Raw genomic sequence first — 27866 nt, 5'->3', positions numbered from 1 at the left:
CATTAAAAAGAAAAGAAACAAATTGACATCAAGACACTCCTTGGCTGCTCACCACTGCCCTGAGAAATCTTAAGGTAGAATGGAGTTCCTGTCGTGGCACAGTGGTTAACGAATCCGACTAGGAACCATGAGGTTGCGGGTTCGGTCCCTGCCCCTGCTCAGTGGGTTAAGGATCTGGCGTTGCCGTGAGCTGTGGTGTAGGTCACAGACGCGGCTCAGATCCCGCGTTGCTGTGGCTCTGGCGTAGGTCGGCGGCTACAGCTCCGATTCGACCCCTAGCCTGGGAACCTCCATATGCCGCAGGAGGCATTTCCAAAGAAATAGCAAAAAGACAAAAAAAAAAAAAAAAAAGATGCTAGAATTCACAAGATGGGAGAAAGACTGATGTGTCCTTTTGGAAGGAAACTTTCTTAAGTGATGAAAAATATTCAATGCCTTAGTTGGGGTGATGGATACATGGGTCTATACATTTGGCAAAAGTATATCCTGCAACTGTACACTTAAAATCTATGCATTTTGGAGTTCCCATTGTGGCTTAGTGGGTCACGGACCCAACATTGTCTTTGTGAGGAGGCAGGTTCAATCCCTCAATGGGTTAAGAATCCATTGTAGGTCACAGATGTGGCTTGGATCCAGTGTTGCCATGGCTATGCCACAGGCCTCAGCTGCAGCTCTGATTTGACCCTAGACTAGGAAATTCATTATGCCACCAGCATGGCTGTAAAAAGTTTTTAAAAATCCATGAATTTCATTGTATGTAAACATTTCCTAAACAAAAATAAACTAGTCTGAGCAACTCCTGAAAGCTGTGCTGTATGTAACTCCAAAATATCACGACAAATTACAAAGCCCAAGAGGCAAACACTCCACTCCTGCCTCCACTCAAAGGCTTCTCCTCTGTGGTCTGAAGGTGTCTCCTAAACGCCACCACTACGCCCTGCAGAATTCCATCACAGCAATTATCTCATGGCGCTGCAGGATCTGTCTGCACGTCTGCTCCTCATGCAGTTTGCTTTGTCTGGAGGTTCTAAAAAGAGACTAGGAATTTGGCAATTGAATCAATAAGCCCAGCAAGTGCCTGGTACAGAACAGACACACCCCTGGCATTTTGGGGATGAGAAAATGACTGAATGTAAGTTCCCATGAGGGATGTAACAGAAGGCAGGAGTAGATGACATCACTCGGGAACAGGGCTGGGCAGCAGAGGAAATACTGAGTAAACAGGCAGGTACACACTGGGCCCCAGGTCTTCACATCTTGCCCTCGGTCCCAACCAACCGCCAAAGTAACAAGCTCAGCTTTGGACACTGGTACACCTTTCCACTGGGAAAAGGAATGAGTCCTGATTCTTAGGTTTTATGGTACCTACAGCCTTAAGATTGTACTTTCAGGGAGTTCCCGTTGTGGCTCAGTGGAAATGAACCCGACTGGCATCCATGAAGATTTGGGTTCAATCCCTGGTCCCACTCAGTGGGTTAAGGATTCCGCATTGCCATGAGCTGTGGTGTAGTTCGCAGATGTGACTTGGCTGTGGTGTAGGCTGGCTGCTGCAGCTCCAATTCAACTGCTGGCCTGGGAACTTCCATATGCCGTGGGTGTGGTCAAAAAAAAAATTGTACTTTCACTTAATAAGTGTTTACCTGGCACTGTCCAAATTCTGGGGCAAAAGATAAGATACTATTCCTGCCTTCAGTTAGCTTCTAGTCTTATTATGGGGAAATGGATGCAATTATACCACCGAGTGCAAAAAGGGAAACCCATACAAGCAACAGAGGAGAGGAAGCAATGGGTGGGGTGCAGAAAAGGTCTCACAGAACGTTGACTGCAGATCCCAAGTGCAGAGGAATGAAGAGGAGTAACAGGTATTAAGTAAACGGGGAATAACCAGTATTCCAAGCCCAACAGCCTGGAGGTGAGAAAACAGGACCAGTCGGTGGCGAAACATAAGCAAGGATTAGGGAGCACCAACTGCTCTGCAGTCAACATCTCATTCAGCTGCCCAAGCACCACAGGAGGTTCAAAGAAGGAAAGAGTATTCCCTTGGTGGCTCAGCAGTTAATGAATCCGACTAGCAACCATGAGGATGCAGGTTCAACCCCTGGCCTCACTCAGTGGGTTAAGGGTCCAGCGTTGCCATGAGCTCTGCTGTAGGTCACAGACACAGCTCAGATCCTGCGTTGCTGTAGCTGTGGTGTGGGTTGGCAGCTACAGTTCCATTGGACCCATAGCCTGGGAACCTCCACATGCTGCAGGTGCGGCCCTAAAAAGACCAAAAAAAAAAAAAAGAATAGGAAACGGAGGCTCACAGCATTTAAGTAGCTAAGCCGGGACTTGAACAATGATTTGATTCCAAAACTGTGCTCTTTTTTTTCTTTTTGGTTTTATTGAGATTTCCTTAACATAGAGCTTTGTATAAGTTGAAGGTGTACCACCGAATGACTGGACATGTGTTGTAAAATGATTGCCATAGTAATATCCATCTTTTCATATAGTTACCAAAAAAATTATTTTTTCCTGTGATGAGAACTTGTTAATGGGAGTTCCCATCGTGGCGCAGTGGTTAACGAATCCGACTAGGAACCATGAGGTTGCGGGTTCGGTCCCTGCCCTTGCTCAGTGGGTGAAGGATCCGGCGTTGCCGTGAGCTGTGGTGTAGGTTGCAGACGCGGCTCAGATCCAGCGTTGCTGTGGCTCTGGCGTAGGCCGGTGGCTACAGCTCTGATTCGACCCCTAGCCTGGGAACCTCCATATGCCGCTGGAGCGGCCCAAGAAATAGCAAAAAAAAAAAAAAAAAAAAAGAACTTGTTAAAATTTACTCTTAGCAACTTTCACATATACTATGCAGCAGTGTTAACTACAGGCATCATGAATTGGATGAAGGTGTCAAAGGTGCAAACTTCCAGTTATAAGATAAATAAGTCCTGGGGATGTCATATACGAAACTGTGGTCTTAACCTCCATGCTATCTGGCAACTATGCCAACAGTAAGGGAGAAAATGATCAAAAATATAGAGATACAGACAGAGACCAGATGGTAAAGAGCTGTTACAACGATGCTTCACAGCTTAATGTAAATGTGGGCTTTAAAAATCTTCCTGGGAGTTCCCGTTGTGGCTCGCTGGTTAACGAATCCAGCTAGGAACCATGAGGTTGTGGGTTCGATCCCTGGCCTTGCTCCTTGGGTTAAGGATCCGGTGTTGCCGTGAGCTGTGGTGTAGGTCGCAGATGTGGCTCGGATCTGGCGTTGCTGTGGCTGGGGTGTAGGCCGGTGGCTACAGCTCCAATTAGACCCCTGGCCTGGGAACCTCCATATGCCACGGGAGTGCCCCTAGAAAAGACAACAATAAAAATAAAAAACAAATGAAAATAAAAATCATTTCCTGACTCCTTAGGAAACAAAGTCAGGTTTATATTTTGAAAAACTAATTTTTTTTTTTTTTTTTTTTTTTATAGGGCCGCACCCACGGCATATGGAGGTTCCATGGCTAGGGATCAAATTGGAGCTGTAGCTGCCGGCCTACACCACAGCCACAGGAACACAGGATCCGGCCCACGTCTGTAACCTCCACCACAGCTCACAGCAATGCCAGATCCTTAACCCACGGAGCAAGGCCAGGGATGGAACCTGCGTCCTCATGGATACTGGTCACTGAACCACGAAGGGAATGCCAATATTTTGAAAAACTAATTTTAACTACAACAGCTAGTGTAAGAATTGCTTTCTAATATACAAAATCTTAAATAAGATTTTTCCAAATCTTAAATAAAATTTTTCTTTTCATGTTTAATATCTGTTCCTTGAAATTATATATAATTACCAGAAATGCTCCTGGGAATTTAGAAACATTTTCGATGCATGTTTACCTTGCTCTACCTACATCTGAAAAGCAACAGTACAAATCTTTGAGACCTTTATTTAATCTACAGACAACACTGATATATATGCGCTGAGGATTCTAGGGCACCCAGCAAACCCTTTCAAATCAGACCTCAGGCTGGAAACCACCAATGAAAGGGACGCGGTTTACAAAGAAACAGGGAAAACATTTACGGGGATTTTGCAAGTATCAGTGGAGGACCCCCAGGGTGCAATTCTTTAAAAACTTAGCACTAAAGACAAATGAAAGTGGTGACCAGTACACATCCGCAAAGGATAAAATGAGGCAGGTGGAGAAACAGGCCAGTTGGAAGTAAAGGGCGAAGGGTACCTATTCTGGTGCCAGGCTCGGCCATGAGCTCAAGCTGGCATCCCTTTGGTCCTTCTACGGGGCGACAGTGATATTGAAAACACTGAACACAGAGATAACAGGAAGGTGAGCAGAAAGGTAATGAATTAAGTGAGCCTGTTCTGCCCCAGTCATAAAAATTACTGCTGTGTTTAAACCTCAGCCTAGATGAGAGCAGAAACTCACGGGCTGGAAATGGGTGACCAACCAATGCAAGGGCAACACACCTACTTTCCAGTCTCAGTGGTATTTTGTCTGTTTATCACAAGGCTTTTAAATGCCCCCAGATAGACAGTGGCTACTATTAGGCACAGAAAATTAAAAGGTGCTACAGAGAAGGGCTAAAATTAGAGGGTCCAGGCTGCATTTTCTACCACTTCATCTCCCACTCTATGACCTTGCTGGAATCAAGCTTCCCCTCTGCCTTTGCCTTCAAACCATTACATTATTTGGCTTTAAACCAGTGTTTAATCATAAACCAACTCACTACAGTATTAATATTCTAGACCGCATTACCAACCAGATAATAATCCAATATCATTATGTTGAAATTACCTTAAAAGGTCACATTCCTACATATGTTTTGACTTCAAATATGAAACTAACCAAGTGTGTGTGTGTATACACACACTTTTAGATCTCAAAGCAAAATTTGAAATAAACAAAAGAGTCATAAAAGGACAAGTGACTGGCAAAACAAGCACTAGCCTTCACTTACCCTTTCTCCTCCTCCTTCCAAAATAAAACAAATCAGACTTTAACTTTGCAGAATAAAGCTACTCAAAATTGCCGGTGGAAACATGGAAATGGAAAGGACATACTGTTATGGGCTCTGGTCATCTTTCAAAGTTTTATAAGGTTACTGGAGTCTTTTGACCTTGAGCTAGTCAATGCTGCAGCTCAGAATAAAGGCAGATTGTATTATATATATATATTACATATAATACATATATATATTAATGCATGTGTTTATGTGTATTATATGTATATACATACATTTTTGAATGTTATAATGATACATGTTTATATATGTGTATTGCATATATATTATATATATGCGAATGAATGACCCACTTATGCCTTAATATATAGAGAGGAAAGCCTGACAGAAATGGAAAAACAAGAAAGACTATTAGTAAGCAGGAGAAATTTTACACTATAATCTTCCTTGCTTTCCAAAATACTTTATAAAATACACTTTGGAATCAATATTTTATCTTCAAATTAGGGGTTCTCAAAATTAAGAGGTTGTGACCATGAGACAGTCATTCATTCAGCTCCTTTTGGCAAGAACGGTATTTTTAAATATGTGCTTTGGTTGTACAGGCCAAGCTAAGGAGACAGATAAATTTGGACACTAACTGGAGAAATAAACCTAATAGTGAACACAATGCTTTCACTTCAATGTCCCAAATATAACAAAAGTATAATATGTGAATATGTAAATCATTCACCTATCTTCAATGAATGTACTGCCTCGCTCCCTGTGGCACTAGGAAAAAAAAAAAAATCACTTAAATTTCATTTCGTGTTAACCTATGTAAATGACATGGCCAAGCCTTCAGAAAAATCTGGCTTTCTGCTCATGATGAACAAAACACTTTACAAAGCTGCCAAATCACTCCCAATAAACACTTTTAGATGGAGTAGAATGGGAGTGAGAAGCTGAGTGCATTTACCATGCACTATGGTATCTTTTTATCATAACACACTTCCCCGAAGTTTATTAGATACAAATTTCTCACAGAAATTTTATCCAATTATAAGCAAGCTACCACAAACGAGGAAAGTTTAGATTTCCAAAAACTGTGTACTATGAAAGAAAAGGATGTGAAATCATCCATATTTACAGATTCCTTGAAGCAAATACAGAACTTGCAGATACAAACTCCACACAGGAGCCATGTTTGACCAAGAAAGCGTTCCCAAATTTCTTCCCTTCTCCCTCTCTCCATCCCCAAATACAGAACAGCAAGTTTCATTTCTTTTCTAAAATTATGCAGAACACAGACTGCTAATGGAAAATTACCTTTGGAAACCTTGACTTTTCAAAGTTTATAAACGGGGGAAGTTATTTCTCTTAACTACATTGCTGGAATTTTTCCACTCTCATTTCAATGCAGAATACAGTGTCGATTCTTCTTCCAACCTCCTCACCCCTCCCCTCACACCTTTCTAAGTCACCTTCAAACCAGCTCAAAATTTCAGTACAAAAAGACACCAAAGCTAATTTCTTAGATTCCCCCCAACACACTATTTAGGGGGCAATGATACTCATTTTCCTTTACTGTGAAAAGCGTAACATTTGAAATTTATTTTTTTTTCCGGTACACACATTTAAGGAGAAATGAATTACCTTAAAATATTGTTTTGATATTCTTAAATATGTTGTTTTTCCCATGGACTCATCTTTAATGCTAACTTGAATTTTTAAATACTTTGAATAAACCAACACTTGGTATCAAGAACCCCTAAATGACTGCAAAGCTGGTAAAGGCAACACTTTTCCAACAAGCAATGGTTCCTGACTCGCATCTGCTCGAAGACGTCTTTCGCTTCATTTAAAAAGTCTTCATTCTCATTCACTAGAATAATGGCTAGAAATCCTGGTGTTAACCTTTTACAGATAAACCTAACACTAAGGAGTTGATGAAAAAACTTCCAAGAGACCGTTCTTTTTAACAGGGAAGAGGCAATGGAAGATCTCCTCCCTGAGGCACAGCTGAGAAAGTTACAACACTTGCGTGAGTGACTTCAGGATATCTTAAGTGTTATCCATGCTGACTTCGGAAAAAGCACGCGCCCTAACTCCCACACCCTAGGCTTCCGAAACTGCCACGGAGAAAGCATCGCTCCAGGTGCGCCACAGGTGTCTAAACTCCTCCATCGGCCCTCCCACACAACACGCTGCCCAAGCAAGTATGTGTCAGTCATCTCCATTTATAGCCACCCCAAGGAAACGCACCCGAGGACGCTGAGCCGTCTCTGCCTTGCAGAGACATCCCCAGTATCCTGGCGCAGACGCGGTCTGATCCACAAGGATGCGCGGTCCCCAAACTCAGATTTTGCCTTGGTGCAGGAACTCTGGGAAAGCCAGGGAGACTGACGAGGTTGGGGAGGTTGAGGAGGGCAGCGCCAAATTTCCCTAGACTCTAAATGATAGGAGACGCAGTACTTGCCGAGTCCCCCAAACTGCGCGCGCACACCAGCCAGACGCTCCGCGCCCGCGAGGTCCCGAGAGGCTACAGAAAGCAGAGTGGTGGGAACCGGTCCAAGGCCGCCAACTCGTGCGTGAAGAAGTAAAGGCACTCACCTCCACCCATCTCTGGGCCTCGGCGAACGCTAGGGCGCAGTCGATCTCCGCCTCCTCCATCCCCTCCAGAGCTAGGGAAAGAGCAGGAAAGAAAAACCTGGTGGACGCGCGAGAAGGCTGGGATCCCGCGCGTCCCGCCGGCCGCCGGGGCCTCTCTTCGTCGGCAAGAAGCCGGGGCTCTCCTTCCCTTTGTTGCGCTCTGCAGTTCGATAAAGTTTCGAACCCACAAGAATTTGAAGACGTGGCTTTCTCTTAACGCCTGCAAACGCCCCCGGATCCGCGGGAACCAGGGCAGCCCGGCAGAGTTCGGGAGGCGGAGAAGGGCGACCAGAGGCGCGCGCTGCACCACCCCGGGGACTGTTTGGACTTCAAAAGTCGCAGCGCGGCCGCCGCCCTCCCGGAATGCCCCGCCCCGGCCCACCCCCGCCGCCCACCCCGGGCCGCCCAGTCGCCGCTTCCGTCCCCCACCCCACCTCCCGCCGCGCCCCGGGGTTCCCGGCCGCAGCCGCCTTTGTGGTCAGACAGTCTGGGCCAGGGGATGGCACCCTCCGCCAAAAGGCCGTGGCCCGAGCCACGCTCTTGCTCCCCAGCTGCCCGCCCGGACCGCGGCCGGCCCCCAGAGAATGCGCCCCCGCGCCCGCATCCTGCCTACATTCTCCCCCCTTTGCCCGCCTGGCCGCCTTCCCTCTCCCGGGGCCCCGGGAAGCGGCGCCCCCACGGCTCGCGGCCGCTTGGCCGGCCTGACATACCAGGAATAGCTGCAACAATTGCACCTTTCCCGGCCAAGAACCGGCCCCCGCGGGGGAGCGCGGCCCGGCCCGCCGTCCTCACCTGCGGCCAGACCCCACGGCGCGCAGCTGCGGCTCCCGTGGAGCCCACCAGCCCGCTCCGCGCGCGCCCGCCCGCCGCCAGGTGCGGCCGCCCCACCCCCAGCTCTCCGCCCCCGGCCGCGGCCCCGCCCTCCTGGTGGCAGGTGAGGGCAGCGGCCTTGGCATGTGCCGCCCATTTCCCCCAGCCCCGGCCGCTCCGCTCCGCCCCCCTTCTAGGTGGGTCAGGTGGAAGGTATCTACCCCTCCAGCCCAGTCCCTCTGGAAAGTGTCCCAGCCGAGGGGAACCTCGCATTCTCCCGCCCTCACCCTGAGCGTCAAACCCGCCACCCTGCGTGGTTTGGAAACACTCTGGGAGGCAGTAAGATGACTGGTTAATCACCATCCTCAGGGGCCCTGCGCAGGGCCGGAGGGTCGGAAGCTCAAAGCTGGGTTCTTTTCACATACAAATCAGATTTTCCGAAAAGAAACCTGTCCATCTGCCCAGGCTCCCCGGAACCTCGCTTGATGCTCCTGAAGCCCTATCCCGGCCACATGTTGATAGCGTCATCGTTAGGGGAAGGAGATAAAGATGGGTTCTTACTCTAGAAAAGGAAGCAATCCCCTTATTTCCTTTATTGATTGTTTACTCTTTGTGGTGAAAAACGACATCGAACATACAGCAGAGAGACTAGTATAATAACAAGCCAAAGCTTAATTTTGTCTTATTCACTTCATCACCTTTTCTGCTGAAAAGATACATTTTTCCTACTTAAAGATAGATATTGTGGGAGTTCCTGTAGTGGCACAGCGGAAACAAATCCGACTAGGAACAGTGAGATTGCGGGTTCGATCCCCGGCCTCACTCAGTGGGTTAAGGATCCGGCTTTGCCGTGAGCTGCGGTGTAGGTCGCAGAGGTGGCTGGAATCTGGCGTTTCTGTGTGGGCTCTGGCTTAGGCCGGCGGCAACAGCTTTAATTGGACCCCTAGCCTGGTAACCTCCGTATGCTGAGGATGCAGCCCTAAAAAGACAAAAGACAAAATAAATAAATAAATAGAGATCATCATTGTATTTCACCTCTAAACATAACATACATCTGTTTCATTAAAGAATACTTTCCAACATAACCATATTACAGTTTCCACACCTAACTAAACCATAATTATTAAAATTAATTTGTGCTCAGTCCAGACTCAGATTCCTCCAGTGGATTTCAAAATGGCTTTAACAGCTGACTGACATAGACCAGAATCCAAACAATAACCACAGAATGCATTTGATTACTTCTTTTTTCAGCCAAGAACGGCCCCTCCTCTCCCCACTCCGCCCCTTTTTTAGAATGCCAGTGTCTTGTTAAGGAAACCAGGCAGCCTTCTAGATTTGTCTTATGGCTACTTTGTGGTATCTTCAACATATTTCTCTCCCCTCAGTATTTCCTGTTACTTAGAAGTTAGATCTAAAGGCTGGATTAAACTCATGTATGCTTCTTAATAAAGATTAAGATCTTTATTTATCTTAATGAAGATTTCACCAGCATCCTTCCAGATGGGGGTGAATTCTAGAGGATGGTGTTTGTTATATTTATTTTCATTCAACCCCTGTTTCATGGGCATTGGCTCTTTAGAAGAGCTCACAATTATTCCTGGTAAAGTGGGAAACCACTGACTGGATCATCTCCTGGCTGCACAATGATTAGGACAAACCCAAAAAGGGAATGGAAAGATAAAAGAAACTAGGAAGAAATTTCTTTCTGGCTATTCAAGACTTGTTCTACTAAATATTTAGTGAGCGTCTTAGGTGTGTAATTACAAGTGATCCAAAATTTTTTTAATTTTAGACAATGAATCCTTTGGACTTCCAAACCAGTAGAAGACCAGTCATTCTGCAAGCTTCAGGAGAGCTACTGTTAGTATGGATATTATATATGAATACTATACTGTTTAAAGCTACTGCTATGCAACTCAGACTTAAATCTTCGGGGACAGTCCAGGCTTGGGAATCTATGTAACTAAGTCACCAAGTTACCAAATTCTCTGAGCTTCAGTTTCCTTATCTGAAAATGTGGTGATCATAACTACTTCAAAGGGTTCTTGTGAGAATTAGATATGATGGTGTATATAAAATCCCAGGGCAGGAGTTCCTGTTGTGGCACAGCTGAAACGAATCCGACTAGTAACCATGAGGTTGAAGGTTTGATCCCTAGCCTCGCTCAGTGGGTTAAGGATCCGGTGTTGCCATGAGCTGTGATAGAGGTCGCAGACGTGGCTCAGATCCTGCGTTGCTGTGCCTGTGTCATGGCTGTGGTATAGCCTGGCAGTTATAGCTCCGATTCGACCCCTAGCCTGGGTGCAGTGGGTGAGGCCCTAAAAAGCAAAAAAAAAAAAAAAAAATCCCAGGGCATTGCTTGGCATGGAAGCACTTAATAAATGATGGTTATTTCCCATTAGTCTCTCTCTAGCAGCAGTGTGTCAAATATATTTTTTTTCAATAAATGGGAAATTTATTTATTTGCTCAAATACTCACATGGAAAGAGCTGTAGGCTATTGCAAATTCTGCTTCAACTCATCTCAGGCACCAGCCATTTCTGTCTCTTTAATGCTGTAAATTTGCAACTCAGAAGATCCAAATCCAATTCTTTGCCTCCAATCATCATTCATGAGAATGTTTTATCCTTCCGTAAAGATCTATACAGCTCTGTAGAGAAAGGTAACCTGCCTTCGGAGTTTAAAATGAAATTTACAATGACAAAATATCATGAGTATTATTTGTTTTCAGGAGAATTTGAGGTACCTTTCAATATTTAACAACATGAAAGAGTACAATTGTCCTATTCTTATATATTAGTTTTGAAATGAACTAATATATACCTTCCACAACCTTTCTGGAAGGTAATTTGGCAATAAATATTAAAAGTTTTTAAAATTCCCATGCTCTGCTGCAGCAGTTCTGCTTCTGGGAATTTATCCTAAGGATACGAGTAAAGACATATGCACAAAACGAGAATCTGTGGTGGACATAGCAAGGCACTGGCCAAATCTCCATTTAGAAGATTTAGAACTCTCTAGAGTTCCCATCATGGCTTAGTGGTGACGGACCCAAATAGTGTCCATGAGGACTCAGGTTTGATCCCTGGCCTTGCTCAGTGAGTTAAAGGATTGCCTTGAGTTGTGATGTAGGTTGCAGACGCGGCTGAGATCTGGTGCTACAGTGGCTGTGGCGTAGGTCAGCAGCTACAGCTCCAATTCAAGCCCTAGCCTGCGAACCTCCATATGCTGCATGTGCAGCCCTAAAACGACCAAAAAAAAGTCTGTCTCACCTGAGGTGAACAGCCTCACCTGAGGTCCTTCCCCTGGCAGAGCAGCCTTGGTCTGGTGACTGAGTGATATGAGGTTATAAAAACCCAGTCATTTCCACCCAGTGGAGGACAACCCTAATAGGCCTTTTTCTGCATGAGGTCTGTTGAAGCTGTCAGCCTGTGTCATGGTTCAACCTCTCCCTTGCCCATTCCTAATCCTTCCCTCTTCACTCCACAGGGGTCAATCTCTAATAAATATGCTTCAAATGGCAATCCTGTCAGCTTCTGGAGAACCCAACCTGTGATGGCATTAAGCATGGTTTGTTACAAATGATGATCTCAAAGCAATCTAAACAATAGCAACAGTGTGGAATAAATTATAGTCCTTCTATAGAGTGAGATATCATGCCGTCATTAAAAACGTAAAAGGATATTCAGTGACACAGAGAGATGTTTATAACTATATTAAAGACAAAGTTCCCATCATGGCTCCGTGGAAACAAATCTGACTAGTATTCATGAGGACGCAGGTTCAATCCACGGCCTTGTTCAGTGGGTTAAGGATCCAGCTTTGCCAGGAGCTGTGGTGTAGGTCACAGATGAGGCTCAGATCCTGCGTTGCTGTGGCTGTGGCGTAAGCTAGCAGCTACAGCTCCAATTCGATCCTATCCTGGGAACCTCCATATGCTGTAGGTGCAGCCCCAAAAAGACATATATATGGTTATTTCCCATTAGTCTCTCTCTAGTAGCAATTTTTCCCATTATTCTCTCTCTAGCAGCAAACATATATGGCAATTTGAAAAAAAAAAAGTCTATAAGGAACCCAAATTTGTGATTAAATTTTCATAATTTTCCCACAGAGAACAAACCAGAAAAAAACTCCACAAATTTTAACACTGGCTACTTCAGAAAGGAGATTTCCTACTTCTATCTTACAATTTTTGGCAAGAGACATGACTTTTATAAATGAAAGCATTTGCATGACACAAAGATATGTCCAAATTTGACTTTCTATCTCATCCCACAAACTTCAACCTCCTCTTACCTTCCCTGATTTCTAAGTGATACCACACGTGAAATCTGGGAGTCATGCTGGTCTTCCTCATCTCCCACTCCACGTGGGCCCCATTCCCAGTCCTGTCCTGTCTCCTCAGTATCACTCCACCTGTCCCCTCTTCCTCATCCCCATGTCCACTTTCGTTCAGGCCCTCATTAGCTCTCAGATAGATTTCAGAAATTGTGTGACTTTTCTAAAATTAAATTTTACCATGCTACCAACTCACAACCTCCCAATTAACTCCTCCTTTAAGAATGCCCAGTTCCTAGCTTAAGGGCCATCTGATGGTTGCCAGTACATTAAATGGCATCCTTCAGGACTATGCTAATGCCCTCTTCTCTAACCATGTGTCTTGACCCTTCTTTTTTTTTTTTTTCCTTATGAGAATCATGCTTCTCTCCCTTTCTTTGCCTGGATTTTTCCTACTTATTGTTTCAAGTTCAATTCAGGCCTCTTCCTTCTCAGAATCCTTCAAAAATCTCTGCAGATCATCCTGGGCTATGCTGGGTACCTATTCTTTATGTAATCATAGCCCCTCCAACCACAAAGTATTATACTGTCTTTTCCTCATAAAACAATGAGCAACTCAGGAATAGTCGGCTCAGTGTCTAACACATATCTGATGTTCAACAATTATTTATTGACTGGTGTGCACGTAGGTATAAAATATATAAATCTTTTTTTTTTTTTTTTTTTTTTTTTGCTATTTCTTGGGCCGCTCCCGCGGCATATGGAGGTTCCCAGGCTAGGGGTCGAATCGGAGCTGTAGCCACCGGCCTAAGCCAGAGCCACAGCAATGCAGGATCCGAGCCGTGTCTGTAACCTACACCACAGCACACGGCAACGCCGGATCGTTTAACCCACTGAGCAAGGCCAGGGACCGAACCCGCAACCTCATGGTTCCTAGTCGGATTCGTTAACCACTGCGCCACGACGGGAACTCCAAAATATATAAATCTTAATGCACAGAAGTAAAAAAAAATATTGATAGGAGCAGAATAGAAAATACCAATGATGACTGAAGCTAATACAAGAATTTCTTTACAGTAGGGTTTCTTAACAGATGTACTACTGATCACCTGGGCTGGATAATTCTTTGTCATAGGGGATCGTCTTATGCCACATATTTAGCCACATCCCTGGCCCCCACCCTCTAGATGCTAGTAGCAGCATCTAGCTACAGCTGCGACAATCAAAAATGTCTCCTGGGGGCCAAATCACTTCCAGTTGAGAACCACTGCTTTACAGGGAGAGACTGGCCTTGTCAGTTAGTGCTTTGGTAACAGTAAAAGTGTGACTTAGGCCTAAGTTTTTTGAAGCAAGTGGGAGGGATACAGAGGAGAAGAGTTAGGTGAATTAGGGAAAAGGGGTTATTCTCTGTTATGAAAGAGCAAGAGGCAGGAGGGAATTGCGCTGAATGATTTCTGAGGCAAAGATTGTATGAAAGAAGGGACCTGGTGGCTGGAAAGTTTTGTAAGAAGAGACAAGTACAGTGGAAACTATTATAATAAAAGAACTGAGTTTTATACTATGGTTGGATATGGTTCATAAAGATGTCAACACTTATGGCTTCAGATAGCCAACACCCAAGATTGCAGGTATATTTCTCATGATTTTAAAATACCTTTTTTAATAGAAAGAATCATTCCTGGAAGGTAGATGAAAAAATATATTAAATATAAAGAAAAGTTTCTCTGTGTGTAGATATGATCTTTCATAGAGAAAATTCTAAGGAATCCACCAAAAAGCTTATAACTTTTTTGTATTATATTCTTATAATACAAGAATTTAGTGAAGTTGTGGATACAAAGTCAAGATACAAAAATAAGTTGTATTTCTACACTAACAACAAACTATCTGAAAATGATAGAAAACAATCCTACTTATAAAACAATAAAACACTTAGAAATAGATTTAACCAAGGAGGTGAAAGACATGTACAATAAAAACTACAAGGGATTGATGAAAAGAAAATTGAAGAAGACACAAATACAAAATGAAAAGATATTCCATGTTCATGGATTAGAAGAATAAATATTGTTAAAACGTCCACATTACCCAAAGCCACATATAGGTTCAGTGCGATCCCTATTAAAATTCCAATTGCATTTTTCTCATAAGTAGAAAAAACTGTCCTAAAATTTGTATGGAGCCACCCTGAAAGCAATCATGAGAAAGAAGAGCAAAGCTGAAAGCATTACACTGCCTGATTTCAAAATTTATTACAAAACTATAGTAATCAAAATAGTATGATATAAGCATTAAAACAGACACACAGACCAAAGGAAGAGAATCGAAAGACAAAAATAAATTCAATCATAGTCAACCAATGTTTGACAAGGAAATCAAGAATAACTCACTGGGAAAGGATAGTTTCTTCAATAAATGGCATTGGGAAAACTAGATGCTCACATGCAAAAGAATGAAATTGGACCCCCATTTTACACCATTCACAGAAATTAACAAGAAATAACTTAACTGAAAACATAAAACTCCTACTAGACATTGGGAAAAGAAAAACAGAGGAAAATCTCCTTGACATTGGTCTTAGCAATGATTTTTTTGGATGAAACCAAAAGCGAGGGCAACAAAAGTAAAAATAAATGACTTAGACAAAAGCTTCTTCACAGCAAAGTAAACAACCACCAAAACAAAAAAATCTACAGAATGGGAAAAAACATTGGGAAACCACCTATCTGAAAAGAGATTAATATCCAAAATATCTAAGGAATTCATACAACTCAACAGCACACACACACAAATCCGATTTTAAAAATGGGTAGAGTTCCTGAGTAGATATTTTTCCAAAGACATACAAATGGCCAACAAGCACATGAAAAGATGCTCAACATCATTAATCACCAGGGAAATGCATAACAAAACCACGTTGAGATATCACCCTGCCCCTGTTAGAATAGTTATTATCAAAAAGGCAAGAGAAGTGTTGGTGATGATGTGGGGAAAAGGAAATTCTGTGCACTGGTGGTGGGAAGATAAACTGGTACAGCTACTAAGGAAAGTAGTACGGTGAGCCTCAAAAAAATTAAAAATAGAACTACCATACAATCCAGTAATTTCACTTCTAAATATATTTGAAGGAAATGAAAATGAAAATGTTATCTTTTCTTTCTGTCTTTTTTTTTTTTTAGGGCCACACCTGTGGCATATGGAGGTTCCCAAGCTAGGGGTCCAATCAGAGCTACAGCTGCCAGCCACAGCCACAGCCACAGCAACTGTGGATCTGAGCCTCTTCGGCAAACTACACCACAGCTCATGGCAATGCCGGATCCCTAACCCACTGAGCGAGGCCAGGGATCCAACCAGCACTCTCATGGATATTAGCCAGGCTCCTTACCACTGAGCCACTATGGGAATTTCTGAAATCACTATCTTGAAGAGGTATCTGCAACCCTGCGTTCATTGCAGTATTATTCTCAATACCCATGACATGGAAACAACCAAAGTGTCCATCACTGACTAAATGGATAAAGAAAAAAATACCTGGAGTTCCCATCGTGGCTCAGTGGTTAATGAATCCGACTAGGAACCATGAGGTTGTGGGTTAGATCCCTGGCCTTGCTCAGTGGGTTGAGGATCCGGCATTGCCGTGAGCTGTGCTGTAGGTTGCAGACATGGCTCGGATCCTACGTTGCTGTGGCTACAGCTCTGATTCGACCCCTAGCCTGGGAACCTCCATATGCTGCCGAAGTGGCCCAAGAAATGTCAAAAAAGCCAAAAAAAAAGAAAAAAAGAAAAAATACCTATAAATATATACAAATATATGTGATCTTAAAAAGCCAAAAAAAAAAAAAAAAGAACGAAAGAAAGAGAGAAAGAAAGAAAGAAAGAAAGAAAGAAAGGGAAAGAAAGAAAGAAAAAGGAGTTCTCGTTGTGGCTCAGTGATTAAGGAACCCAACTAATGTCCATGAGGACTTGGGTTAGATCCCCGGCCTTGTTCAGTGGGTTAAGGATCCCCACTTGCTGTGGCTGTGGTGTAGGCCAGTGGCTGGAGCTCCGATTCAACCCCGAGCCTGGGAACCTCCATATGCTGCAGGTGTGGCCCTAAAAAGACAAAAAAGAAAAAAACCCAACGCATAGAGATAGAGACTAGAATGGTGATTGCCAGGGGCCTGGGGCTGGTGAAAATAGGCAGATGTTGGTCAAAGGGTACAAATATCCAGATTTAAGATGAATGAGTTCTGGGGATCTAATGTGCAGCATGGTAACTATAGTTAACAGTACTTTATTATACACTTGAAAGTTACTATGAGTTTAAGTGATATAACCACAAAAGAAGAAGACATGATAATTATGTAAGGTGATTATGAAGTGTTTAACTTTATTCTGGTAATCACTTCACAAGTACCTGTCTATCAAATCATCAGGTTGTACACCTTAAACTTACACCATGTAATCTGTCAATTACATCACAATAAAGCTGGGGGAAAAAGTTCATGTAAACAGAAATATATATATATATATATATATATATATATATATATATACACATATATAATGATAAAGCCCTAATCATCTCCTCTATACTCACAAAAATACATTCTTCCATGTTAGTAATTAAAGGATTCTAATGACGTCACTATTTACATCATGATATTCAGAAAGGTAAGTTCCATTCTACAGCTGGAACTGAAAACCAGCAAGAAAAAAAGAGGAGTTCCCATCATGGCTCAGTGGTAACGAACCCGACTATTCTCCATGAGGAGGTGAGTTCAATCCCTGGCCCTGCTCGGTGGGCTAAGGATCCAGTGTTGCCGTGAGCTGCAGAATAGATCACAAACGTGGCTCAGATCTGATGTAGCCAGCCTGTGGCTTAGGCTGGCAGCTGCAGGTGTAGCTCCGATTCGACCTCTAGCCTGGGAACTTCCATATGCTGCAGGTGCAGCTCTAAATGAAAAAAAAAGAAAGAAGCCACAATGGTACAGATAATGATTAAGAAATGAAGGTAAGACAGAAGGATCTAGATATGCAGGAAGCAGAAGCAGGAAAAGTCCTGGGTGAATCCCACATTATATCACACCCCTAAAAGGCAGACAAAGCCAGAGAACGTTTTCAGTACAGCTTTAAGATGATGATGGAGTTCCCGTCGTGGCGCAGTGGTTAACGAATCCGACTGGGAACCATGAGGTTTCGGGTTTGATCCCTGGCCTAGCTCAGTGGGTTAAGGATCCAGCGTTGCGGTGAGCTGTGGTGTGGGTCGAAGACGTGGCTTGGATCTGGTGTTGCTGTGGCTCTGGTGTAGGCTGGTGGCTACAGCTTCAATTAGACCCCTAGCCTGGGAACCTCCATATGCCATGGGAGCAGCTCAAGAAAAAGGCAAAAAGACAAAAAAAAAAAAAAAAAAAAAAAAAAAAAAAAAAAGATGATGATGATGATGATGATGAGTGCTTTGCCCACTGGATGAAGGCAGGAATCCTGTGCCTTCTGAATCTGCGGAAAGGTTAATTGAGGCAGGAGAGACCAGAAGCCTTTGGTTCTTGAGGTCCTCCCCTCTGTGTGCACAGACATCTCATTAAGAGACCAGCAGAGATGGTAACTTTCAAAACATGGGAACCACCCCCTAATTTGAAGAGCAGTGGTTATTTTCTTCCTACTATAAAGACCTTAAAGCTTTGGGGGAAGGGGGTTTATTTTGTTTCTTTTTATTTTCCTCTCTCTCTCTTTTTTTCCAGCATGTACAAGAGTTTCCTATCATTGGCATCAAATTATTCAACGTAGCATCTAAGACTTCTTTTTTGCTGTTGTTAAGGTCCTGCATTCTAGCCAGATTTGCAAAACCACACTATAATTCTCTAAGTGATAGCAGTAAGATCAAAAGGTCTTACCCTAGAATTAGCTTGAAAATAAACTATTGGGGCTTCTGGGAAAGAAAAAAGGAGAGAAAGTCTGTTTACTAAACGTCTCTTCCTGTAGCCCAGTGAAATGAGTAGAAAGAACTCTGTATTTTCCCTAAAAGGGTATCTTCAGTCATGACAATCAAAGATAAAAATAGTCAAGCCCTATTTTCTCTGAAACATATTTATTTTTCTGCATGTATTTATGCTTTGGTACAGAACTTCTACCTGCCCTCTCATTAAGATACTTGAAAATTTCAGAGCAACAACCTGACTGTCTTCAACTTGTTCTGTTTAAGGCAGGAAAACATGTAAGCAGAGCATTTACTGTATGATGAACGTAGACGTATAAGAGCTATTTTTGTTTATATTTTGAAACTGGACCCAGAGAAGAAACAGTCATCTCACAGGAAACTTAAACATGCAAACTACAATTTTTAAAATAATCCATTCACGCTCCCTCTTCTGTGAATACTGGGTGGATATCAGTCATACATTCACTTCAAAGAGGAACGGATTCCCAAACTAAGAAATACAAACCGGCCTGGAAAACAGGAGACCTAAGGGGTGCATCTAGGTTTATCCCTAGTTCTCATCTGGGCCTCTTGCTTCACTGGGTAGAATCACAGGGTCTTTAGCAGACCTGACTCTCACCTCCACGCAGGGTGAAGAGACCTTACACAGAGCTATAAAATCAAAGAGATACCCTGCTTATCTTTAGAATTCCAGCATGGCCAGGAAATCTCAGGCTACACAAAGGGAGTCAGGTGTTCCCTTTAGGGTTGGAAATAACCACAGGAGAGGCCAGCTTTGGACCCAGCTCCGTCAGAAACTTCTTTGTGAAATGAGGCAAAGGAATTTCCTCAAATGTAAGAATCAGTTAAAATGCTCACCGGGGAGTTCCTATTGTGACTTAGCGGGTTAAGAACCCAACATATAGTGTCCGTGAGGATGTGGGTTCGATTCCTGGCCTTGCTCAGTGGGTTAAGGATCCAGCATTGCCACTAGCTGCAGGGGATGGGGTCGCAGATGTGGCTTGGATCCCCTCATTACCTACCATGGCTGTGGTGTAGGCTGGCAGCTACAGCTCCAATTCAACCCCTAGCCTGGGAACCTCCATATGCTGCAGGTGCGACCCTAAAAAGCAAAAAGAAAGGAAGGAAGGAAGGAAGGAAGGAAAGAAGGGAGGGAGGGAGGGAGGGAGGCAGGAAGGAAGCTCACCAGGATCCTGAACAAAAGCAGATGGTCTCTGAGGTAAACTGTCAGTCTACCTGGAGTTCTTGAACTAGAAATGGCCCAACCATGACTCAACCATAAACTCCTATGGACAGAAATATACCAGTAAGCCAAATTATTTCAATCCTATGTGACTGAAATTTTTTTAAAAAATGTCCATGAAAGAGTTCCTGTCATGGTTCACTGGTTAACGAATCCACCTAGGAACCATGAGGTTGCAGGTTCGATCCCTGGCCCTGCTCAGTGGGTTAAGGATCCAGCGTTGCCGTGAGCCGTGGTGTAGGCCACAGATGTGGCTTGGATCCTGTGTAGCTGTGGCTGTGATGTAGGCTGGCAGCTGCACCTACGACTGGACCCCTAGCCTGGGAACCTCCATATGCCATGGGTGTGCCCTAGAAAAGACAAAAAGACAAAAAAAAAAAGTCCATGAAGCTGAGTTTTCTAGGAACAGGAAGAGAAGCCATCAATCTACCGCTCCAGTTCTGCTGAGACAAGTAACTGGGGCGTTGGGGAGGGGGGGCCAGGACAGGAAGCCCTGCCTAAGGCTTTGATATGGATCAAGTCTACACACACACATACACACACACAATTATCCCCACAGATTACACACATCATGTATCTTCTGCTGGATCTTTGAATAATTAATGGTAGTGATCAGGACAATATGGCTAAGTTATTTGAGGAAGTGTTATCATGCGCTCCCTTTTATTTTTGCAGAGATAGACCTCTGGGCATGGTCTAGATAATCTGATGAATATGAGGAGAAAGGGCCTGAAGTTTTTCTGTGTAAAATGTCAAAGGCTGTTTACTACCATCAGGACAAACTCCTTATAAGATGTATGCATTTCAGAGATGTGTTTCCTTTCCTTCATATGCACTTAGATTCTCCAGTCCCTGAAAATAATCATTTGACCTTGGGAGATTTTCTGTGAGTGTGTGTTTTCCCCAAAAGGCACTCAAAGGAGATCAAAGACATCAAGGGTAGCAAGAAAGGTCATGTTTACTTCCTATGGGCCCAGAATCAACATAAACAGTGTTTGTTATGCCGACACGAGGGTTCATTGCATCCCACCAATTTCACTACAACTCAAACCTTGGAAAATGTACTCCTGTGTGCATTCTTGTGTCTAATGAATCCTAGAGAGAAACCAACTCCTGTAGGTAGTGAGGGAAATATTCTTAAAGAAGGATGGAGCTTGGTGCTGTGAAATATTTGTGACAGGTGTTTTCTCCAACAAAAGAAAACAGGGTGGACCTTGATGTAGGGCAGAAAGGCCAGGAAGCTGGATGTACCCACAGAGGGTTTAACTCTTTTGCAGAAATAGTTATGTGCAAAGTATAGGTTGACAGGAGTGGTGGACATTGTTATAGTCTAATTCTCATCTGAAGTATGGAGACCTTCACCAAAGTTGGATGCACAGCCATCTGGTAGAGGTGACTTGGAAACTATGTGAATGTCCAGCACGAGGCCAAGTGCTTCCTGGGAAAGATCAGTATCTGTCAATGTTGAGAGACTGAAAGAGGAATTGAGAATTCGGCCAAAGCATGCAATTGAACCAGAGAATGCTGGAGGGACATTCACTCTTAAGAATCCTTAGGGATATTTGGGGAAGCTGGGATGGTCATTCAAGGCACTTTATCTGAAAATGAAAGGAGATATAACACCCAAAGATCAAAGATTTAGGAACACTCAAGAGACACCTGGGTAGCATCTGCACTTGTGAACTGACTTTATTCTCCTAATAGTGAAATGGGCCAGAAGGATGTTATTTACACATCACTTTACTTTCCAAAATCTTACTACTAATTATACAACATTCAGATTTTTATTTTCCACAGTCAATAAATTTTTATTTTCCTAAAACACATATAAAAATAGATCTAAGAGTTCCCATCGTGGCTCAGCAATAACGAACCCGACCAGGATCCATGAGGATTTGCGTTCGATCCCTGGTGTCCCTCAGTGGGTTAAGGATCTGGCATTGCCATGGCTGTGGGGTAGGCTGTCAGGTGTAGCCATGTGTCTCAGTTTTGCTCCCTGGTCTGGGAACTTCCACATGCCACAGGTGGGGCCAAAAAAATAGGAATAGTCCTTCCAGAATTTCTTTTAATCTCCAAACTTACATCTGCACAAAAATTCATGACTTGGAAAGCTAAAACATAACATGGAGAAAAAATAAAAATTAGTTAATCAGCATATATTTATCAGGCAACAATGAATATTTACTGAGTTGCTAGTTAGCAGAGATAACAAGATACATAAACACTGACCCCCAAAACATCAAACACAAATATGTACCTGATTAAAATGCTCAGAATAGTTTAAACAATTCAAATTTTAGGGACACTTAAGAGATTATTTTTGCTCTTCTAGTAGCTTGTCAAAATTTCACATCATTGGCAAAATAACTGCAACATAAAGTTAATCTTTTAAGTTGCATGACAAAATAATGTTTACAGTGACACTTCATGTCAGAAACATTCTTTGCCAAAGAAATGTTTGGTTCTTTAAGCCCTCATGGCCAGAGAAAATTTATTGGATGCGAAATGAAAAGAGTAGGAGCTATGAAGCTTCAGACCTGCTTTTAATTGGTAGCCTGACATATTGAGCCAACACAGTGGGAGCAAATAAACTCTTCTTGTGCATAACTAAACTTTTCAGAATCAGACATCAGTAGCCTCCACGTTTACGGCCCTATCTGTTGAGTAGATCTAGTGTCAGGTGAGGATAGTGGTTGTAAATCACCATGACAGCCACCATAAGCATCCGTTTCTAGTCCGGTCCTTTTGAAAGGATCCCTGGGCTTATAATTCTTAAAGCTCTTAACAGCATGATTAGAGTAGGAACGTGAATTATGAAGGTAGTGTTTTACAGACACTTAGAAGATTTAGAAAAAGAAGGAGAAAAACTTTTCAAAGCAAAGACCAGCAGGATTTGAATAACACGGGGCCCGCAAACCTAAACTAAACCTGGCTTCAGTTGGCTTGGTGGATCTTTCTTTCTTTCTTTTTTTTTTTTTTTTTTTTTTTTTTTTTGTCTTTTTGCTATTTCTTGGGCTGATCCTGCGGCATATGGAGGTTCCCAGGCTAGGGGTTGAATAGGAGCTGTAGCCACTAGCCTACGTCAGAGCCACAGCAACGCGGGATCCGAGCCGCGTCTGCAACCTACACCACAGCTCACGGCAACACCGGATCGTTAACCCACTGAGCAAGGGCAGGGATCGAACCCGAAACCTCATGGTTCCCAGTCGGATTCGTTAGCCACTGCACCACGACGGGAACTCCCGGTGGACCTTTCTGCACGCGCTCATCATCTGGTACGTGAACGTACACTACAAACTACCACCTGCTTCATGCTGAGTTAATCTCTCCCACCATCCAGGCAACTTGTACCAGTGCAAGAGATCAACAATGATCGTAAAATTGAGAACAGATAAATATTTGCAATACTGTGAATACTGACAATAAAAGTTCAGGTCAACTGTGCCTGGGGGAGAGTCTAGAAAACTGACTTAATTTTATCTTTTTTTTTTTTTTTTTTTTTTTTTTTTGTCTTTTTGCCTTTTCTAGGGCCGCTCCCATGGCATATGGAGGTTCCCAGGCTAGGGGTTGAATAGGAGCTGTAGCCACTAGCCTACGTCAGAGCCACAGCAACGCGGGATCCGAGCCGCATCTGCAATCTACACTACAGCTCAGGGCAACACCGGATCCTTAACCCACTGAGCAAGGCAAGGGATCGAACCCACAACCTCATGGTTCTTAGTTGGATTCGTTAACCACTGAGCCACGATGGGAACTCCTCACCTAATTTTTTAAAGAATTTAAATAAGATGGAATGAATATCACATTTCATTTCCATGCACAAAAGAATGGTGCATATTTCTTCTGTAACTCGGAAATGGTTTAACTTAAAAAAAAATCCCAAAATAGCTCAAGTTAGCAGGCATGCAATTTTAGCAAAGATGATTGGAATTTTGGCCTTTCCTGTAAGACTACTATATCCAAGCTCATTAGAAAACATTTTTATTCGAATCTTTTACTCCTAGGGGCCAAGAATGCTGTTTTTCTTTTTGATAGCCATGTTTACAGAATATAAATCACCCTGTGCAATGATTTCAACATTTCAAATTTGGTATTACCATTCATCCTTCATTTATAACTTTTGAATAAATTTCAATACAGTGACAAGACAAGGTCAGATATATTCAATATAAGGTTATGGCAGAAATATACTTTAATTTTTATTGCAACTGCTATGAAGAAAATTATGATATACAATATTTCTGTGTTTGCACTTGGCCTTCCTATGCTGAGAACAGACCTCTGAGCTCTGAAAATTTTGAAGCAACAGCTCAGCCAGTGCCTGTGTGTGGGTATGTGTGGGCTGACTGCCTCTCAGGGTTTGTAGAGTCAGCAGCACAGAAGGTAATCATTCTTTGGCTACTTGTTGATTGTCGCTTTGAAAGCACCAAGGCAGAATGTCTCCATTTGGCTTTCTTCAGGAAACACATGCAGATGGCGAGGAGGTCAGTAGAAGGCTCAGAAATAAATGTTGTGATTAAGATAAAATTAAGGAGTTCTCATCATGACGCAATGGTTAACGAGTCCGACTAGGAACCATGAGATTGTGGGTTCGATCCCCATGAGCTGTGGTAGAGGTCACAGATGCGGCTTGGATCCCGCATTGCTGTGGCTCTGGCGTAGGCCGGTGGCTACGGCTCTGATTCAACCCCTACCCTGGGAACCTCCATATGCCACAGGAGCGGCCCAAGAAATGGCAAAAAGACAAAAAAATACAAAAATAAATAAAATAAATAAAAAATAAAAAATTAGGTGAATCTGATGATTCATGAAACAAACTTTGAGATTACATTCAATACAGCTTATTGTACCTGTGGAATGATTGTAATAAGGATAGCTACTACTTTTTTTGTGGTGGCTTTTATGTACTGTATTTATAATTCTCACCAAAAAACCTGCATGAGAGTACTTTTATGTAAGGTTTTAATAGTTTGCCCAAGACCACTCAGAGTCAGAGCTGAGAATCAAACCATGTCTGACACCAAAGTCTGAAATTTATTAACGAAGCAATGATATTTAGATAATTGTTAGAGAGCCTAATAATTTTTTTGGTTTTTTGTTTTCTTTTTAGGGCCACACCTGAAGCCTATGGAAGTTCCCAGGCTAGGTGCTGAAACAGAGCTGCAGCTGAGGCCTAAGCCACAGCCATGGCAGCACCTGATCTGAGTGGCATCTTCAACTTGTGGCAACGCTGGATCCTTAACCCACTGAGGGAGGCCAGGGATCAAACTCACATTCTCATCGACACTATATCAGGTTCTTAACCCACTGAGCCACCATGGGAACTCCCCTAATAATCCTTAAAAAAAAACAGTAGTAGAACCACTATATTTTATGCTATAACCTTAGTATCATGCTATCAATCAAGCACTGTGAGAACACTGAAATTCTAAATTACTAAAAATGGAATTTAGAAAGGAAAAGGGGGAGCTCCTGTCGTGGCTCAGTGGTTAACAAACCCAACTAATATCCATAAGGATATGGATTCGAATCCTGGCCCCTTAAATAAGGGGTCTGATTTGACCCCTACCTGGGAACCTCCATATGCCGAGGGTGCAGCCCTAAAAGGACAAAAGCCAAAAAAAAAAAAAAAGAAAGAAAGAAAAGAAAAAAGAAAGGGAAAGCATACTAATTAGATATTAGAGAAAAAAAAAATCTCATAAAAAGTTGCAACGGCCAGGATCTCCAGTTTCAGGGGGAGAGGTATCTCCTTCTCTAAGGTTCGCCTGTTCAGGTGGGTTCTAGAATCTCCCTCCTCAAAGTGACTTCCCCAGGCCAGCATCTCGGATGCTTGTTAGAAATGCACAATTTCGGAGTTCCCGTCGTGGCGCAGTGGTTAACAAATCCAACTAGGAACCATGAGGTTTCGGGTTTGATCCCTGGCCTTGCTGAGTGGGTTAATGATCCGGCGTTGCCCTGAGCTGTGGTGTAGGTCACAGACGCGGCTTGGATCTGGCGTTGCTGTGGCTCTGGTGTAGGCTGGTGGCTACAGCTCTGATTCAACCCCTAGCCTGGGAACCTCCATATGCTTCGGGAGCGGCTTAAGAAAAGGCAAAAAGACAAAAAAAAAAAGAAAGAAAGAAAAAAAGAAAGAAAGAAAGAAATGCACAATTGCAAAATCTGTCTTTTATAACAAGGTCTAGGATCTCATATGCTCATTAAAGTATGAAACACTCCACTAGATGACACATATCTTGACCCACCCCCACAGGCCCCCAAATCATCCCACTTCTCTCTTAGGTTCTCACTTTCTCTCTGCTGTTTTCATTTTTATTTCCTCACACAGCAACACTCTTCTAAAAGACCTCTCTGATCCTGCCCCCAACTCAGCGATGACCTCATTTCTCCCCTTTTCTCAGCCAGGTGCCTTGAAGGTGGTGGCTGTGCTCCTTGAATCCATATCTCCACCCTCTATTCACATCTCACCCCACCATGGTATAGTTTAATCACCTACTGAATGCTGCCTGTATATATATATACATACATATATATACACACACACACATATAAATTGATATACATATAAGCTACATATATATAGTTTTAACATAGATTACCAGTAACTCTCTAACCTGCCAATTTCAGGAAGCACCTTTCATTCCCTATAGATGGGAGATTCCAGCTGTCTTCCATATTAAGAGATTTTGCAAAATGTAAAACAATGCTACTGTTTGAACTTTTTAAAGAAAGTCATTATTTTAACGAATGTGTTATTTATGTTAATTTGTAATGGTTTATTTTAAATGAGTTAATTACGATTCTTAAAATTTGTTTTAATTTCTAATACTTAGAGATCAACAGATGGAAACTATAAAAGTTCTCTGGGCTCCTCAATAATTTTTAAGAATGTTCAGGGGCTCCTGAGACAGAAAAGTTTGAGAATAATTGGATCCTTATTTATTTATTTATTTAGCCTTTTAGAGCCATACCTAAAAACCTCCATAACCTATGCATATGGGGGTTCCCAAGCTAGGAGTCGAATAGGAGCTGCAGCTGCCGACCTACATCACAGCCACAGCAAAGCGGGATCCAAGCTGCTTTGGCGAACTACACTACAGCTCATTGCAATGCCAGATCCTTAACCCACTGAGCAAGGCCAGGGATCAAACCCGCAACCTCATAGTTACTAGTTGGATTGGTTTCCGCTGCTCTGCAACGGGAAAGTCTGGACCCCATTTTAAAACCATATTAGTTGCTCAACAAATCCTTGATATCAACACATTTATAGACTATAGAATTAATATTGGAGGGATATGAATACATTGGCCTGAGCACTTTTTCTCCTACGTTTTGTTAATTTAGCTAAATGCCTTCCCTAGGCGTTCCACGCACAATAAGGAAAAGATAGATGGTTACTAGCCTTGGAAAACTAAGAATACTTAATAGTCCACTGGAATACTTGCAGCAAATGATATATGTGGGGTTTGAAAATGGGAAAAAATACAGTAAAAACGAAAACAGTAAGGGGAACAGTTGGCTTCAAACATCCTTTCTGTGTTTATTTTCCCCACAAGTCATATTTTCTCAAGTTCATAAAATAAAATCAGTACTACAGAACTCTTATCTTGAGTACTTCATATGTAGTTGATTATTAAGCCATACCAGAATATGGCTATGAGAGCAAATCATATCATATAAAAATGAAGAAACACTTAAGGCATGTGCATTTTGTTTATAAAAGAAATCAATTCTTCCTAAGAATGCACCTTTTAAAATAATCCCAGACCATGAAGTATCATACTTGGGTCTCAATGGTAAAAAAAAAAAAAATATATATATATATATATATATGTGTGTGTGTGTGTGTGTGTGTGTATCATATATATGAAAAATGTAACAGTGTAACATTCCCATTAACTGTACACACTATTATCAAATATGTATACAGTGCTAATGAAAGATGGGAGGAATTTCTTCCTTCAAATACTCATTATTCAGGGCAGAATAAAGAAATAAAACTTTCTACTACCGTGCCCTGAGGAAAATCCAAATTCAATC

General features: G+C 42.7%; 1 protein-coding gene across 27 annotated transcripts in view; it reads right to left on the bottom strand.

Annotated features, from left to right (window-relative positions):
- Positions 1 to 8447, bottom strand: part of LMO7 (LIM domain 7) — a 222374-nt gene extending 213927 nt beyond the window's left edge. For 7 of the 27 annotated variants that reach the window (XM_021065682.1, XM_021065686.1, XM_021065684.1 and 4 more), the window contains exons 1-2: positions 8289 to 8370; positions 7540 to 7610 (exon numbers count right to left, since the gene is read on the bottom strand). In XM_021065682.1, the coding sequence (XP_020921341.1) occupies positions 7540 to 7599 (60 nt within the window). In that variant the 5' untranslated portion in view covers positions 7600 to 7610; positions 8289 to 8370. Of the gene's footprint in view, positions 1 to 7539; positions 7953 to 8288 lie in introns of those variants that run through there. The other 20 variants (XM_021065683.1, XM_021065690.1, XM_021065693.1 and 17 more) reach the window with 10 other exon arrangements.

This window comes from Sus scrofa, chromosome 11 (genome assembly GCF_000003025.6).
Source record: "Sus scrofa isolate TJ Tabasco breed Duroc chromosome 11, Sscrofa11.1, whole genome shotgun sequence".
NCBI lineage: Eukaryota > Metazoa > Chordata > Mammalia > Artiodactyla > Suidae > Sus > Sus scrofa.
The sequence above is the reverse complement of the archived record's forward strand: the minus strand, read 5'-3'. Positions and strand labels throughout refer to the sequence as shown.